The 16,491-nt window shown below is 39.3% G+C and overlaps 1 protein-coding gene across 1 annotated transcript; it reads right to left on the bottom strand.

Annotated features, from left to right (window-relative positions):
• Positions 1-35: 35 nt before the first annotated feature.
• Positions 36-10,125, bottom strand: LOC119413008. Its single transcript, XM_037680018.1, has 9 exons — positions 10,060-10,125; positions 7,057-7,747; positions 6,774-6,829; positions 4,734-4,814; positions 4,542-4,601; positions 4,375-4,407; positions 4,187-4,234; positions 255-1,437; positions 36-70 (listed from the first exon to the last, which is right to left on the bottom strand). The coding sequence occupies exons 2-9, from the start codon at positions 7,691-7,693 to the stop codon at positions 36-38; spliced, it is 2,133 nt and encodes a 710-aa protein (XP_037535946.1). The 5' UTR covers positions 7,694-7,747; positions 10,060-10,125.
• Positions 10,126-16,491: the final 6,366 nt, after the last annotated feature.

Genomic DNA, 16,491 nt, shown 5'->3' with positions numbered 1-16,491 from the left:
AACGATGTCTGATCTTTTCCGTAACATGAAGGCCTTTATTTGTATTGAAGCCACCTCTGAAGATTTCCTCCTGTTGAAAGTAATTGTCTGAGACAGTACCACTCTGGCCAAATCAATATAGTTTTCTGCACAAATGTTCTCTCTGAGCTTCTTCTCAGCAAGAAGATAAACTGTCTCCATGTGGAAGTACAGACATTTCACATCTTCGACGAATGGCACAATTTTCTCATTTTTTCTTTGAATTTTCCTCATACCTGTCAAAGCATGTGAAGAAACTAGCCTCTTCCATTTATTTTCATACAAGGAGAGAAAGGTTTTGCATGACTCTTGGACTTCGGTATCACCAGATTTAATGGCATTCTGCTCTATAATGCCACAGATCTTCTTTAGGTTGTAACCAAGCTTATAAGCCAGTGATGGAAGGGTGTAGGTTTTCTTTTCTGGGTCGTACCCTGCTATAACTTTTACAGCAGACACCACGTGTCTGAAGTTGGACGGGTCAAAGAAATCCTGCAGACTCTGCATAGGAGTTGACTTTTGAGCCTCGAGCACGAGTCTTGCTACGTGCCGAAGGTTTTGTCTTAAATACTGATGGCTTTTCACGTTGAAACCAGACTCATTAAACATGTGCTCTCCAAACTGGATGAGCACTGGGTCATCCAAGATAATTTCTGTCACCTCATTATATACCATGTCGCCCAGAATGTCCTTGAAGCCCTCGCTTAGGTTATCACAACCTTTTGCAAGAAGGGCACACCTCGAAATGACGCGCTTGTTTTTCTCCACTGGTTTGTCTTCCATCTTGTCTTTTAGAGGACACCTTTTCATGTGGAGCAGTACAGTTCTTTTTTTATAGAGACCAAGGCAGTGGACACAGGGAACAAATTCTATTGATTTCGTCGTTTTTTGGGGTCTTACTCGTACGGCAAGTTGTCCTTTTCCTGTTTTCAAAACTGCCTTATTATGAGCAAAGTTCCCTTGGTTGGTTAGTTTGGTCCAAACGTTTTTTCTTTCTTTTGAATTTGCAGGATACTGAAAAGCAATAGCAACTTCAGCTTTGTAACTGTGTGAATTTGTAAGATGTCTCGACATTTTGATCACGGGTTTCGAACAAAACAAACAATAATTTCTCTTGTAAGAATGCCCTTCTTTCTGCTTTGATTCCACCATAGTTTTAAAGAGCTTCTTCTGCTTTGTTTTGGGTGTCCTTTTTGAAGGAGAGTCATTTTTCTCATTGGACAATGGATCCTCTTCTTCTTCCTTGATTTTCTGTGTGGTTGGTGTCTCATTCGTGGGACTTTTGGGACTGCTGTCAATATGATCGTCCTCAGAGTTGATACCATCTCCAGACGGACAATCTGAAAGACTGTCGTCATTTTGAGGTGTGAAATCAGAATCGTTGTCATCCCCTGACTCGCTACAGCTTTCTTGAATTTCCTGAAAAAAGTAAAAGAAAGGCAATAAATGAAAATTAAACATCAACTTATTCCTAAATTAAAATTGCTAAATTGTAATTCACCACAGACAGATTTAGAAAGGGATAATTATGCAAAATGTATTAATTCAGTCTGTGCAAATTTCTGTCCTCAAGAACTCATCATTCACAAAATGTTCTAACTCATAAAAATCTAGTAAAAATGTACATTTCAATAAGTGCAAATAAGAACAGTAGCAAAACCCATCCAAGATAAACCTTTACTCCGTAGACTCTCACCGAATAGTTGTTCTGTTCATTGCGATGTCGACAGGGTTATTAAATCATAATGAGATTTGAAGAAGAAAAAAATCTCATAAAATACACCGCCTGGCCAAAAGTCGCCACCTGAAGTTAACTAAGCAAATAGGTACGAGCCTCCTATTGGATAATTACTGCATGGGTGATGATCTTTCAGCTGCAACAAGTTATTTAACCCCAACTGGTGCAATGAGTTGCTTCTCATTTCTTAAACAACCACGTTGAAAGACGCATCACGTGGTCGTGAAAAGATGTCAGTCTGTTTGAGAAGGGTCAAATCATCGGCATCAAACAGAGAAAACATCTAAGGAGATTACAGAAACTACCAAAATTGGGTTAAGAACTGTCCAACACATTATTAAAAACTGGAAGGATAGTGGAAACCCATCGTCTTTGAGGAAGAAATGTAAAATCCTGAATGATCGTGATCGGTGATCACTTATTTGGTGAAATCAAACGGAAGAAAAACAACAGTAGCACTCAGGACTATGTTTAATAGTGAAAGTAAGAGCATTTCCACATGCACAATGTGAAGTGAACTCAAGGAATTGGGACTGAACAGCTGTGTAGCCTTAAGAAAACCATTAACCAGTAAGGCTAACTGGAGAAAAAGACTTCAGTTTGCTAGGGAGCATAAAGATTGGACTCTAGAGCAATGGAAGAAGGTCATGTGGTCTGATGAGTCCAGATTGACCCTGTTCCAGAGTGATGGGCGCATCAGGGTAAGAAGAGAGGCAGGTGAAGTGATGCACCCATCATGCCTAGTGCCTAGTCATCAATGCAAGATCTTGGTGAAAAATTAATGCAACACTGGATGGAAACAGATCTTGTGACTTTGCAGAAACTTTTCGAAACAATGTCACAGTGAATGCATGATGTCATCAAAGCTAAAGGAGGTCCAACGAAATATTAGTGCGTGACCTTTTTTTTTTTATGGCAACTTTTTTGGGGGGCAGTGTAATAATGATATAAGAAACTTAAACCGCCTGGAAGCCTAATGAGAGCCCATACCATCAACTTATATTATAATACTAGACCAAATGTCACCGCCTTCTCTGGCTGTTGAGAACTGAAGCCGGAAGGACCTCAGAGTCTGTGCACTAAGGATGTGGGCTTTAAGTCCCGTCTGCATCCTCACGCACAATCATGGTGTCATGTGACCTTTCTTTTAAATATGAACTAATTAATTGCAGCTAACCCTGTTTGAAAAATAAATGTTTGAACATACAGCAACAAGATAGAACTCCATAAATCAAAAAGAGATAACACTGTAAAAAATATATCTGAGGTGTGTTTCTTTTTCATAATGATGACAAAACCCCATTTATTTACATGGAGTGGGCAGAACTTAGAACCTTTACTATCCATGGGGACACTGTTCCCCCTTCTGGGATCCCATAAGGGGTCTAGTATTATAATATATGCTGATGGTCCAAACATAATAAATGCAACTTGTGACTGTAACAATAAGGGCAAACGGCAATGTTCGGTGCAAGTATGAAATGCTAAATAAATAACAAAAAGCTAACGTATTTATTCCAAAGCTGAACTGCTAAGGATGACGAAATCTCGGGGTGGTTTTTGACTCGGATTTTAAGTTTGACAAACAGATCAGTTCAGTTCTGCAGAAAAGTTTTTTCCAACTGCGGCAGGTAGCTAAGCTCAAGCCAGTGTTATCCAGACCCAACCTTGAAACATTAGTCCATGCCTTCATCACAACCCGCCTGGACTATTGTAACTCACTTTATGCTGGGGTCAGTCAGGCGTCCATTTCACGTCTCCAGCTCGTCCAAAATGCAGCTGCTCGGCTTTTAACTGGTACACGTAGGTCTGAGCACATCACACCTGTTCAGTCCTCCCTTCACTGGCTTCCTGTGCGATCCAGAATCGACTTCAAGATTCTCCTCCTGACATATAAGTGCCTAAATGGCCTCGCACCCCTCTACCTCTCCGAGCTCCTGGAACCATATGTTCCGTCTCGGGCCCTGAGATCATCGGACCAGCTTCTTTTGGTCGTTCCAAAATCACGCCTGAAGCTCCGAGGGGATTGAGCTTTTTCAGTCAGAGGTCCCAACCTGTGGAACAACTTGCCCCTCAACATCAGGCAGGCCTCCTCCCTCCTGATGTTCAAATCCCTCCTTAAAACGCACCTGTTTGCTCTGGCGTTTAATACTGTGTGAGTTAGTTTATTTTGTTCTGTGTACCTCATTTTAAATTCTGTTGTTTTATGATTGACGTTTATTTTTACTGCTTGTTTTTCCTTAGTGTGATCATTAGTGTGTGTTATTGCTCCAGTAATTTTAATTCTGTATGATTTTTTTGTTTTGCTGCCTATGTTTTGCTACATTTCTGTTAAGCACTTTGATAACAGTTTATCTGTTTTAAATTGTGCTCTACAAATAAAGATGACTTGACTTGACTTGACGAAGAGTAAAAATTAAAGGTACCTACCTCTGATTCAGCTGGTGACGTTGGCTCTTCAGGCTCATCAGACATACTCTGTTGACAAAGAAGATACACCGTTAACTGAAACTCGAGACTGAAAACAGGAATATAACAGTCAAAAACCAGATGAGAAAAACCATAAAAGTCAATAGATGCAGTCACTCTTAATAATTTGTAGCTGAAAGTTGAGTTACCTCTTCTTCTTGTGTATCACTGGCCTCAGTCTGCTGACAGGAAGGTGACACATATTCTCAATGAGTGGTGAGTTTTACTGTTATCTGTGTTTCTCACGTGTTATTTAAGTACAATATAATAATAATAGTATTAAAGTTAAACCACAAGGTATAAAATTTTAACCCACCTGTAATGCGTTGTTGGATGCCTGCCCATCATTACCAGCATCTTGAGGCAGAGACTCCAACTTAATGGAGAAACATAAAAAGGTCAGCATAAACTAAAACAAAATTACATCAACTATCCGACTCTGGTATTTATGAAATAAAAAATTACAAAGCAAAACAAAATAATAATTATCTCACTGCCTTAAACTTACAAGTTTATTAACGTTTTCCAGCTGGTTAATTAGTTGTGTGCGTAGATTTAGAATTAAGGAACGCTTCTTTTTACCAACAGGCTGAAAGAAAACAGAATTGAAAATGTTAGTGTGTAGTAGACGGGTATATCAATGATTCTTCAAATCTCTGCAAACAGCAAGAAGCGTCCATATGATGCAGGAACATAAGCCGGTGGTTCCAGCTGCACACGAGGCTTTAACAGTAACAAAGACAAGTCAAAATGTTGTGCATACGACTTGTAGCATGCATCAGGGGGCAATGCATTCCTGTTTTACTGGACTTTACAGATATTTATGAAACAAACCTTAACTGTTTTGTCAGTGGCACATGTGCCAAACAAACATTTTTCAACAACGGACTCAGCATGAGCAGAAGACCTACCGGTAGACAGTTTGGCATATTTCTTAGTTCATATTTTGGATCTTACTACTGTTTTTCTTTACAATTTGTATTTTTGTTGAATGTAACTGGGAACCTGTGTACATAGTTTCGTTCCACCTCATGTACCACATGTGAATGACAATAAAGAACCTTGAATCCTTGAAGATGAGGCAGAAGATCATGGAGAATGTTGTTTTTCACACAAGGTGGCTGAGACGGCTCTGTATGAGAAACGTACGTTTGTTTTGGTTGTATTTACCCAGAATGCCCTGCACTGTAGTCCACTTCCTGCTTTTGGAGCGGTCGCTTGCATTCACAATGCATTCAAACCGCTGTAGAGTTCAGTTCAACCGTATTGAGACCTAGGTATTTAGGAGGAGCAGAGTTCGCTTTTTTAGTCCACATCAGAGTTTGACTGTGCAGTCACACCTGAAATAGGGCTGGGCCATATCATATCGTTCACGATAATACCGGTAAAAAAAAAACGGGCCTGGGAAAATTAATGACATCATGATGTGCTAATTTCATAATCATGCCACCACGCAGCAGATTACGCTGCGATGAAGGCATGAACGGAGACATCTGAGCTGAGCAGTTTGTCCCGACAGTTTTTGAGACGGTCAGCGTGAAGGTTGAGCGTGACGGAACACGGTGCTTTTAGCTTTTTAGCTAGCGCGCTGCTAACTTGGAGTTACGTCAGTGCAGGTGGGTGGGGCGGGGGTGCACGCAGCTCGGTTCTGTTGACGCGGCGGGGCACCCTGCTTGTACAATGGTAGGGGAAACACTGAATGCATCAACCACAGATTTAAGGTCAAGTCGGACCGCGGACCGGGAACTGTGCAGCTCAAACCTCGAGACCAGCTACTTTCCTGAGGATCAGGAAACTGGCTGATGGTTCTGATCATCAGTCCTTTCAGGCAGCATTTCATTTGTCTTCAGCATTTGTCACAAGTTTTGGAAGTTATAGCTCATTTAAAGGCAACAATTTTTTTGTTGTATGTTACATTTATGCTCAACAGATTTTAAGCTTTAATTTTATTTAGCTTATTCGGGAACTGCACCTGCACTTTAGTTTTTGTGGTGGATTTTGTTCTATATTTTGTGTAGACTATTTCAATCTAAATAACAGAAGGATAATTTTTATTTTTATATTCTAAGACAAAATACTTTACTAAATAAAGTAATTGCAGTAAAATTAACCCTTGTTTTTTTGTTTTTATATAATACTGCAAAGCAACAAGTTCATTTTGTCAAATGAATAACTATGATTTCTGTTTTTTTTTTTTTTTTGTTATATCACGAAATTTATCGTTATCGTCAGAATGCTCTGAAATATCACGATATTATTTTAAAAAATAAAATAAAATTATATTTGAGCCATATCGCCCACCCCTAGCCTGAAATTAAAATGTATATAAAGAAAACTTATCTGGAATATATTACCAATAAATAAGATAGATTTTTAAACTAGCTAATTATTATTTTGTCACTCAGATGCGTCTGATAGCTTTCAGTTGATGCACCGGTAAATGTGGAGCTGCAGTAAAAAGGTTGGAAACCACTGCGCTAGTCTGAAAAAAATCAGACGTCAGTGTCATGTTTGATGGTAATCTCCTTATAAATGAAGGAATATTTACCTTCTGTGATGGCTCGTTGTCGACAGGAACAGCTGGAGTAGACTCATTGACAGCTTCTGAAAACAGCAACAGACAACTAGGCAGATTAATAAAAGACCTATCAGTCCTAACTGCTTCCACTCAAACATTTACCTCATAACTTTTTCACACAAAAGAAAATAGCAACAAAAAAAAAAAAAAGAAGCTGAAGTGATCTGTGGTTTAGATCAAATCAAGCTCGGGATGTTTGATTGTTTGACGACTGGTGATAAATGACAAACAGCAGTTTAAAAGTACAGCTTACCATTGCTTTGTGATGAGGGCATCCACTGGGGATGCTCCTGGGAAGTAGATGAGTCGTAGCTGTGAGAGGATTCATCAACACCTGTCGGCTCTCTACTATGTCCTCCAAATGTTGCCTGAGACATATTTGCACTCATCCCACACGATGGCAGATTTAAGGACTGATCAGCTACCGCCTGATCAGGAAAGGTTTTGTAGGAGTTACTGGCTGGCAGAGGTGGGAAGTGCTGGGAGGAACAGGGCTGTGGTCCTTGGTTTGGTTGGGGAAGAGATAATGAAGGGATAGTTTTCCCTCGGTTTGCTCCTACCCACATGGATGAAGTGGGAGGAATTTGCTGAGCAAAAGACATCAGGTGAGAAGCACCGAGTGCAGCAGCGTTGTTGGGCAAATTCAAGTTGGACATGTGAGGGGCAGCGCTGTGACTGTTGGTGTTCATGTTGTTCGTGCAGCTCTGACCGGACGCCTGAGGGTGGTTGTACAATAGTTGCTGATCAGACGACAAGTTCAGACCGAGATGCTGAGAGTTGGTGTGTGGGTTGATGCCAAGTCCTTGCGTAGAAGTTGTGGGCCAGCCATGGCCATGGTTTACCCATGTCTGAAAAGGTATGTGGTTTTTATTTGTTGCCGAGTTGTCCATTTTCCAACAGCAACCGGTTTGTTGCTTGGGGTGTCTTTTTTCTGTAGCTGTGTCCTAACAGAAAAAAAAAGCACCAGCAGAAATTGTAGGCCTTAAATGTTGCTCAGACATCACCTTGTGCATGCACTGCATAATTTCATTTACTTGTTTCCAATAAAACAGTATTTTTTGTTGTATTTAAGTGTTATTGAGCATTAGCACTGCAAGATTTCTGAAGGAAAACGTTTAAAATCTGCACAAAACCCGAGACAAGATCTGACATGTTTAGGCAATAACCCCTTGGAAATCATCTTAATGTAAAAAAAAAACTTAATCAAGCAGTGTCTGACCAGCTTAAAAGATTTTCTGCCAGGTATTTTATTTACCAGTATTTTATTTATTTATTGTCTTTTTTAGATTCAACTAAAAACGTAGGCAAAGGTTTGCAACAAGCAACTGAATTTCCAAAACCACATTTTAAATGTTTAGTTTTTAGGTTTTTTTTTTTTTAATGTCTTAAATATTGTCCTGATAAGGGCAAAATGTGAAGAGATCTTTTTTTGTAATACCAATATCCTCTCCTCATGGCCTTTTCCCCTTTTCTATCTAAGTATTCTGAAAAAGGATAAGGGGCCGCGCTCTCAGGAGCAGCAGCAACGTGCACTGCGCCCATCTTTATGACGACTGTACGAACATAATCTCACTGTATCTCGGTACAATGATAATAAAGCTTGTTCTGATTCTGACATAAAAATGGCTCATTGAGTGAATTGGATGCTTTTGTTATGCTTGAATGATTTATAGAATTTGGTCAAGTGGTTTAAACTATAAGATAAAACAAACACCTTCCACTGAAAATGGCCAAGTACGACTGGACTGCTCATAACAGCGCATTTAAAAAATTAAAAAGTTAAAGACTACATATATATATATCATAAATCAATCAATCATAACAGGATTTTATTTGTAACCGAAGACGTTTCGCTTCTCATCCAAGGAGCTTTCTCAAGTTAAAGAACATGGTGTGGGGTTCAAGTTATAAATCATGGCTCAACACAGGACATCTTCAGGACAACACTCTGCGGTTCACCTACACCTCAAGGACTCGTTTGAGGAACAAAATGTTCACATTTTGGACCGAGAAGACAGATGGCTTGAGAGAGGGGTGAAGGAAGCGACCGGTATTTATGTAAAACGAGAGAGACCACCTTTAAACAGAGCAGGTGGTCTCAGATTTCAACTAATGCAGCTTTAGGCCTGATACCCAGTCATTTTCAGACCTCCTATCCAGAGTGGTTCAGACTAACAAAGACCTTAATGAACCCCTACTGTGAGGATTCATAGGGCAATCTACAGATGCATCTAGATTAGCTCAGCTTTATAACCCCTTTGAATTGAGAAAGCTCCTCGGACGAGAAGCGAAACGTCTTCAGTTAAAAATAAAGTCCGGTTGGTTTTGCTTTTAAACTGGTTTGAAGTTGCCATGACAGAGAATCTTCACCAGCGTATCCAGATGAATGAAACGTGGTGCAAATGTATTGATGCAGTTTTGGAAATTATACACAAGTTCAGTTAAATAAGAATTAAATTACAAGTCAAAGGCAATAGTGTCAGGTAAAATAATTCTCTTTTCCCATAAAGATCATCACTTATTTTGTAATGTATTTATTACCTTATAAATTCATTGTTATACATGTGTTACTTTGTTTAACAGAGGTTGCATATTTGCTATTAAATACATTTCAAATAACTATTTACTGTAATCTCAAGGTAAATGTCTCAACACAAAAAGGCAAATAAAGGAGACATATATAAAAAATGGCAAACCTTAAGATAAAATGATTCATGTAATTCAGCACATATTAACCAAACTGTGGGTCATAATTCAGGCTGGGTTGTAAATAGTCCTCGATCAAACGGAAATAAAATGTGCAGCACGTTTTTCTGGGCTTTCAGTCAATATTGACTGTCATTATTAAGAATAAAAACAGCACGTTAGAGACAAACAGTTATTTTAAGTGAGCAAACCTACAAGTGAAATCAGCAGAATCATCAATTCGTCCATAGAAACGGTATTTATGATCAAATATGTTGCTCCTCGTGTTGGGTTAACAGTATGTCAAGAGAAAATACTAAATTACTCCTCAATCCAAATCAACTTGCAGCTAAATGATTGCACTGTTAATTGTTTATTTTGGTACAAGAAGTGATTTCGCTGCAGATCTTAGCTAGCTATTAGCTGCTAACAGGCTAAAGGGGGGGAAAAAAAGCGCGATATCGGAAATATTCACATTTTTAACGACTTAAAACCACAAAGCTGCAAAAGAAACGGGCTTTTTAAGACGAAGTGCATTAAATGACGTGTGGAATGAGCCGTGAAAACATACCCACAGATAAGAGGCCGATGTTTTCTTTACATTCCCACGACGAGCTAACGCGACACTCCACTTCCGTTTTCCTTTCTTCAAAATAAAAGCATAGCTTTTCTACAAATTAAAACGCGAACGTGAAAATGACTTGAAATTTAGGATTTTTACAAACTTGTATAGATTAATAGTGACTGCAAATTAAAACGGATTACCAACTTTTTTCTAGACATCTTGATTCAGTTTATTTTGCAAACACAATGTCAAAGATTCTTCTTCTTTTGGATTTTCCTCGTCCATCTCATTTTGTCCTCTGCATTTTGTCCTCACTCCACCTCCATGTCCTCTCTAACTGCATCCATTTATCTCCTTTTGTCTTTTCCCTGGCAGCTGCATTCTAACATCCTGTCCCACTGTCTCCTCTGGACATGTCCATCTCCCTGTTGTTCAACCTTTGCTGTACCTCTGATGATCTCATTCTTAATCTTATCCATCCGTGTCAAACATCTTCATTTCTACTTCCAGTTCTGTCTCCTGTCTTTTTGTCCACGTCTCTGTCTCCAGACCATACAACATAGCTGGTCTCACCACTGTCTTAAACGTTTCCTTTGACCTTTGCTGATGCACTTTTGTCACAAATCACTCCTGAAACTTGTCTCCATCCACTCCATCCAGTGACACTGACAATAACAAAGATTAGGAGAGAATATAAAAACATGGCACGTGTTGCTGTGAACATCTTCTCTTTCAGTGGTTCAGGTAAATACAGGAATTTGTGACTCCATCCATCTTTGGTTAAAGAAGGTAAACATCGCAACAAGGTCAAATAAACAAAGGAAAAATTACAATCAATTTTTAAATCTATTGTTGCATTTTGAAATAATCTCAAGACCATAGCGTTAACATTTTGCGACCCATAATGAGTTCCTGACCGTTCTTTTGGGAACCACTTCATAAGCAGCTGCATCTGTTTTATAGCTTCTGGGAAATAAAGTGGGAAAAAAAATCAAATCACAAAACTTCTTTAAACTGAAATTTATTTCTAAAGTTGGCAATTTTTTAAAGCATGTTCTAAAATAAAGCAAATTGTAGCTTCTCTGTTTTGAAAAGACAAAACTGGAAAACTGGTTTCACTGATCTAAGTACTAACTTGGATTTAAAATGTTTTCTGACTTATTTTTACTATAAGGAAATAATTATGAATATATATAATTGTATAATTACTGTATACCATATATCCTTGTTATAATTTAATGAGGTCTCAGCATTTGTCGCCATCATTTGTGTTGGAAGCAAAAACGTTTGGAAACCACTAATCTAGTTTAATTTGGGAAACAACCAGTATAATCCAGATGTTCTTAGGGTATTTGTCACTAAAAGGTTTGCTTAAGAACAAAATACACTTTTTGCGTTTCCTCGTGTATTATGTCAGACTTTAAAAATTAGTAATAAAATATATGCAAAATATTTAAGATGCAATACAAAGAAGCCGCGTTCATTAGATAATTCTTACTGATTTCAAGGTTTGTATCAATAACTTGGTATTGAAACTAATTTTGTTTGTGTCCAAAAAAAAATAGTTGGAATGTCATCAAACGTTGCAACTTCAAAAGTTCAAAAATAAACAAATAAACTCACTATATTTACTCCGTCAACCAAAACATATGTACGTGCTTTGGGATGTTTGCATGCTAGCTCCATTTAGCTGCTATAAAGCTAAAGTGTAAGCTATCTGGAACATTTAGAGCTTTTAATGACCAAAACAAATAAACTGCAGCGAACACGCTTGCACAAACACGTTTAATTTCCGGTGAATCGTTAAGAGGACATTCGGGCAGCTGTTTAAATCGTTTAAAAAGACACCGACACTAGGGGAAGGGTGGCGCAGAGGTTAGAGAAGCGTTAGGAAGCTTCAACCACCCGGACCGACATCATCACTGTAAATAACTGTTCTTAATGTTTATGCCTGGTTAAATAAAGGTGAAATGAAAAAGAAAGGCACCCACACCTGCCTCCACCCTCATTTGCCCCACTCTGGGCCTTTAACCCTCATCTGCTCCCCGGGGCGCCCTGATGGCAGCTCTCCGCTCCACACAGAGCTGTGGCAGCTCGGTGGTCTGCGGTTGTGTCAGGAAGGACATCCGGCGTAAAAATAATCGCCACGTCTTCGTGCGAGTTAGTTCACTGAAGACGGGAGCAGCTGAAAGAATAAAATAAAAATAAAAAACACTGATAGCAACATTTTACTAACATCCAAAAATTTAGTCCAGTGAGAAAAAGCTGTAAAAAAAAAAAAATTTGTTGTATTGACATCATTTTATCCAAGCTGCAGCTTTGATTTCTTTTTCCTGAATCTTTTCTTCTTCGGCTTCGTTTGAGGGCCACGGTTTCTTTGGATAAATCTGATCCTGTTTCTGACGTACTCCCTTACGATGCTCCACGAGCGGTTCCTCAGAGCGTGCGGCTCAGCCTCGACACAGCGAACGCAGTCGACTTTCAGAGGGTACCTGCACTCTTCGATGAAATTCATCAGGTGTTTTTCTACGGCCCGAATCTCTTCCTCGTTCCATCTTTGTACAGCTCTGTAACCCAACACTGTGGGAATAAAGAACAATTAGTAAAGTACTGCATACGACCTTCCTTAATCTGATATCAAACCCAGTCAATATTCATTCATTTTTGGTTTTGTCAAGTTGTGACAAACTTAATTTGGACAGAACAATAAAGCTCCTATAACTCAACTCCCTTTGATTTGTGAGTCAGATTTGCATAAAGTTAAATTTAGGAGTTTTTTAAAGATTGAAACTTGTCTTTTCTTCAAAGTTCATGCTCAATAATCCAGGTAAAAAAAATCCAACAAAGTTAAGTCAGGTCCTCTGGACGGTTTCTTTGTGTTGAAACTTTTCGTCCTTCATCCAAAGGACTTCATCAGTCCTGAGTTGTTGTGGCTCCTCAAACTGAATAAGTCCTTTGGATGAAGGGCGAAACGTTTCAACATTAAAAGAAACCGTCCACAGGACCTGACTGAACTTTGTTTTTTTGTTTTTTATCCGAAAGACTTCCTCAGTCTGAGGTGCTGTATTCAGCTCAGTCTCTTAAATAGCACCTTCTCAGAGTGGATCAACCAGTTTGCTGCTGACAACCAAAACCAGCTGATCACATGCTCAAGAAGGACCATCAACCTAACGATGGAAAATATTGATCATGTGATCAGCTGGTTTTGGTTGTCAGCAGCAAACTGGTTGATCCACTCTGAGAAGGTGCTATTTAAGAGACTGAGCTGAATTACAGCACCTCAGAGTGAAGAAGTCTTTCGGATGAAAGACGTAACGTTACAACAGTTTTGTTTTGTTTTTTGAATGTCCAGAGGACCAGACTTAAATGTTTTTATAATACTAAAACTACTACTTGATGGGACAGTACTATATATTTGGGTTCTCTGTCAGCTACAACTGTACCAAATTTCAGTTGAACTCCAAAAATGCATGAATTGTCGTATTTTTATCCTTTTTTAGGCTAAGGTGGCCATCTTGGATTTTTGAGTTGGATGCAGTTTAGGATAGGGAACGTTCTCAGCTATAACTTCACCAAATTTCAGCTCTGAATGTGTAAAAACGGCGCTGAGTTAAATCCATTAAAAAGTAGTGATGGTGGCCATATTGGATTTTTGATTTTCATGCGGCATATATATATATATATATATATATATATATATATATATAAAGGCATTTTAAACCATTCACACACTCTTAAAGTATTCTTAAAGTATTCTAAACAATGTTTCTAAACGCTAAACATTCTAAAAGAGCACAGAAAGACATGGTCTCCGCACTCTGCCACCTGCCAGCGCTTTCAGCCACGCCCACTTCTCCGCTGCAATCACTGGCAGGTGGCAGACAGCAGAGATCATGACAGGCTGCAGGAGGGAGCTTCTCCCTGCACCTGTGGGCTGCACACAGGTGCAGCAGGTGCTAAATCATTTCAAATATATTTTTATAAAACATCCATCCTGCTTGTGCGGCTCATCCATCAATCAGCCAATTGTGTGTCATGTCCAATCTTATTTTGAAAAACCGCGCTAGAGCAAGTTCGTGAAAGTTGAACCACGAAGTAGCGAGGGGACTACTTTATCTCTATATATTCAAGTTGCACTGTGCAACATTTACCTCTAAATATAAAAAAAAATAAACTAACATTCTCAGTTTCTCCTCTTCATCATCATCAGATTATTTTAATTTAATAATACTAACTTGATATTTTAATTTTTAAACCACTTGTGAGTTTGCGTTTCAAAAAATATGAAAATGCCTTAGATAAGGAAAACAACAAAGCAGGAGTGTCTGCTAATGTTTACCATAAAAAAAATTTTCCTTTGATTTGTCAGACTTGGGACGCCTCGTGTTGGTTGTTACTTCCTGGTCCTGTTGTGGATTAGGATTAGAAGGTTCAACTCTTGAACTGGGGACTACACCGTGATGCTCGGCAGAAGCCTGTTGTTCATCTGAAGGTTGTACTCTCACTGAAAACAGCACAAAAACAGGATTTCATTAGCTGCCGTTTTAATTCATGAAACTACATCGCACTGCATTTACAACCTTTTGATTCAGAACACCGTTTTCGTTTTTTAGCTAAATCACTGAATACTCTGTTAACACTTTCAAAGACGCCTGAACGTCTTTAATCCTGGATCAGGGTTAAGAGTGAAAGAACCAAAGCTGGAATCACACTATCACAGTCAATGTCATTTAATTACAGTTAATTATTATTATTCCTGCCCTTAACAAAGACCCGAGTAACAAAAATGTAGTTCCATCTGATGCACCCATGTGCTGTGAATGAGAATAAAATTTCCTTGAGTCCTTGAAAATGATGGGGGGGACTGAAGTTAATCGACCACTGTTGCACTCCACAGTTTACAAAGGTAGTCACAGAGTTGAGTTGGCGAGTATGTTAAGTGGGAAACGGGGCTTCTCTCCATTGAAGCAGCTGCTGCCTCTCTGCTGGTTCTGTGACAACAGCTGCGTCTGTTTAACGACTAAGCACATCTGATTCTGCACTACGGTAATAATAACAACAATAACATGGATTGGAAGGTGATGATCTTATTTACCAGTAGTTATTTTTCAATGTCATCCCTTTGTCGCCTACTGTCATAAAAGATGGGCAAACGTGTAAGTGCCTTTGTGTGTCTAAATAGCCACATGTATGTTCATTTGGGTCTGTTGGCAAAAAAACCTCATCAACCACTGAACAGATTTAAATAAAACACTTGAGTGAATCCCTGCAATTCATTAACTGTTGGAGTCAAACTAATTGAAGATTGCTGACACAGCTAAATGGCCTTAAATGGCTAAACTTAAGTCAGTTTTACAGATATTAAGCAAAATTTTCAAGATCGAGGTTTCTTTATTGTCATTCCATCACATGTACCACATGTGGTGGAACAAAAATGTGCACACAGGGTCCCAGTTGCATCCAACAAAAGTATAAATTGTAAAAGAAAAACTGTAATAAGATCTAAGATATGAACTAAGAAATAAGCTAAACCAAGAACATGCTAAGCACTAGTAGTACAAAAACAATACGCCCAACAACAGCAGCACGAACATGAGTCTGTGTGAGCAGATGAGTACGAATGAACACAGCTGCATGAAATGCAGTAAATCAGCAGCAAGAGATCAGCAGCACAAATCAACAGCCAAATGACTTTACAGGGATTTGATTTTTTCACAGTGATTTTTACTGGTTAGGGATTTATGAGTCGAACAGCCTCAGGGTAGAAGCTGTTCCTAGTGGTTCTGCACTTAATGCTCCTCAACCTCTTGTCTGAGGGGAGCAGGGCAAAAAGTGTGTGTGCTGGGTGAGTGGGGTCCTTCATGATGCAGGTGGCCCTCTTCCTGCATCTGGAGGTGTAGATGTCTGTGATGGTGGGGAGGCTGACTCCAACATGTTCTGTGCAGCCTTCACCACTCTCTGCAAAGCTTTTCTTTCTGCAGCTGTGCAGCCTCCATGCCACATGTTGATGCTGGAGCACAGGATGCTCTCCACTGCACACCTGTAGAAGGAGGTGAGGACTGAGCTTCCCAGACCAGCTCGTCTCAGCCGCCTGAGGAAGTAGAGTCTGATACAACCCTTGTTTGTAGCAGAGAATCGTCTATTAATTCAATTCAGTTCATTTATATAGCGCCAAATCACAACAAAGTTGTCTCAGGGCACTTTACAGGAACATCCACATACATAAAAAAAGTAAATTAGTAAAGTTCTCTATCTAAGGAATCCAGCAGACAAGTTGAATCTTGGCTTCGTTGCAGTCTCCCATCCTGAGCAAGCACAGTGGCAACAGTGGGAAGAAAAAACTCCCTTTTTAAAAGGAAGAAACCTCCAGCAGAACCAGGCTCAGGACAAGCGGCCATCTGCTTTTAAACGTGCTCGAGATCACACACAATGTTGTTG

This window comes from Nematolebias whitei, chromosome 8 (genome assembly GCF_014905685.2).
Source record: "Nematolebias whitei isolate Nwh7 chromosome 8, NemWhi1, whole genome shotgun sequence".
NCBI lineage: Eukaryota > Metazoa > Chordata > Actinopteri > Cyprinodontiformes > Rivulidae > Nematolebias > Nematolebias whitei.
This window is presented reverse-complemented; position numbering and strand designations above follow the sequence as displayed.

Excerpts from the sequence above, each read along its gene's own strand:
- LOC119413008 (XM_037680018.1), bottom strand. The coding sequence starts at position 7,693 with ATGGACAACTCGGCAACAAATAAAAACCACATACCTTTTCAGACATGG. Across the intron at positions 4,235-4,374 it reads GTGATACACAAGAAGAAGAG|AGTATGTCTGATGAGCCTGA; the intron begins GTAACTCAACTT and ends CTTTGTCAACAG. Across the intron at positions 71-254 it reads TTCTTCACATGCTTTGACAG|GAGGAAATCTTCAGAGGTGG; the intron begins GTATGAGGAAAA and ends TACTTTCAACAG.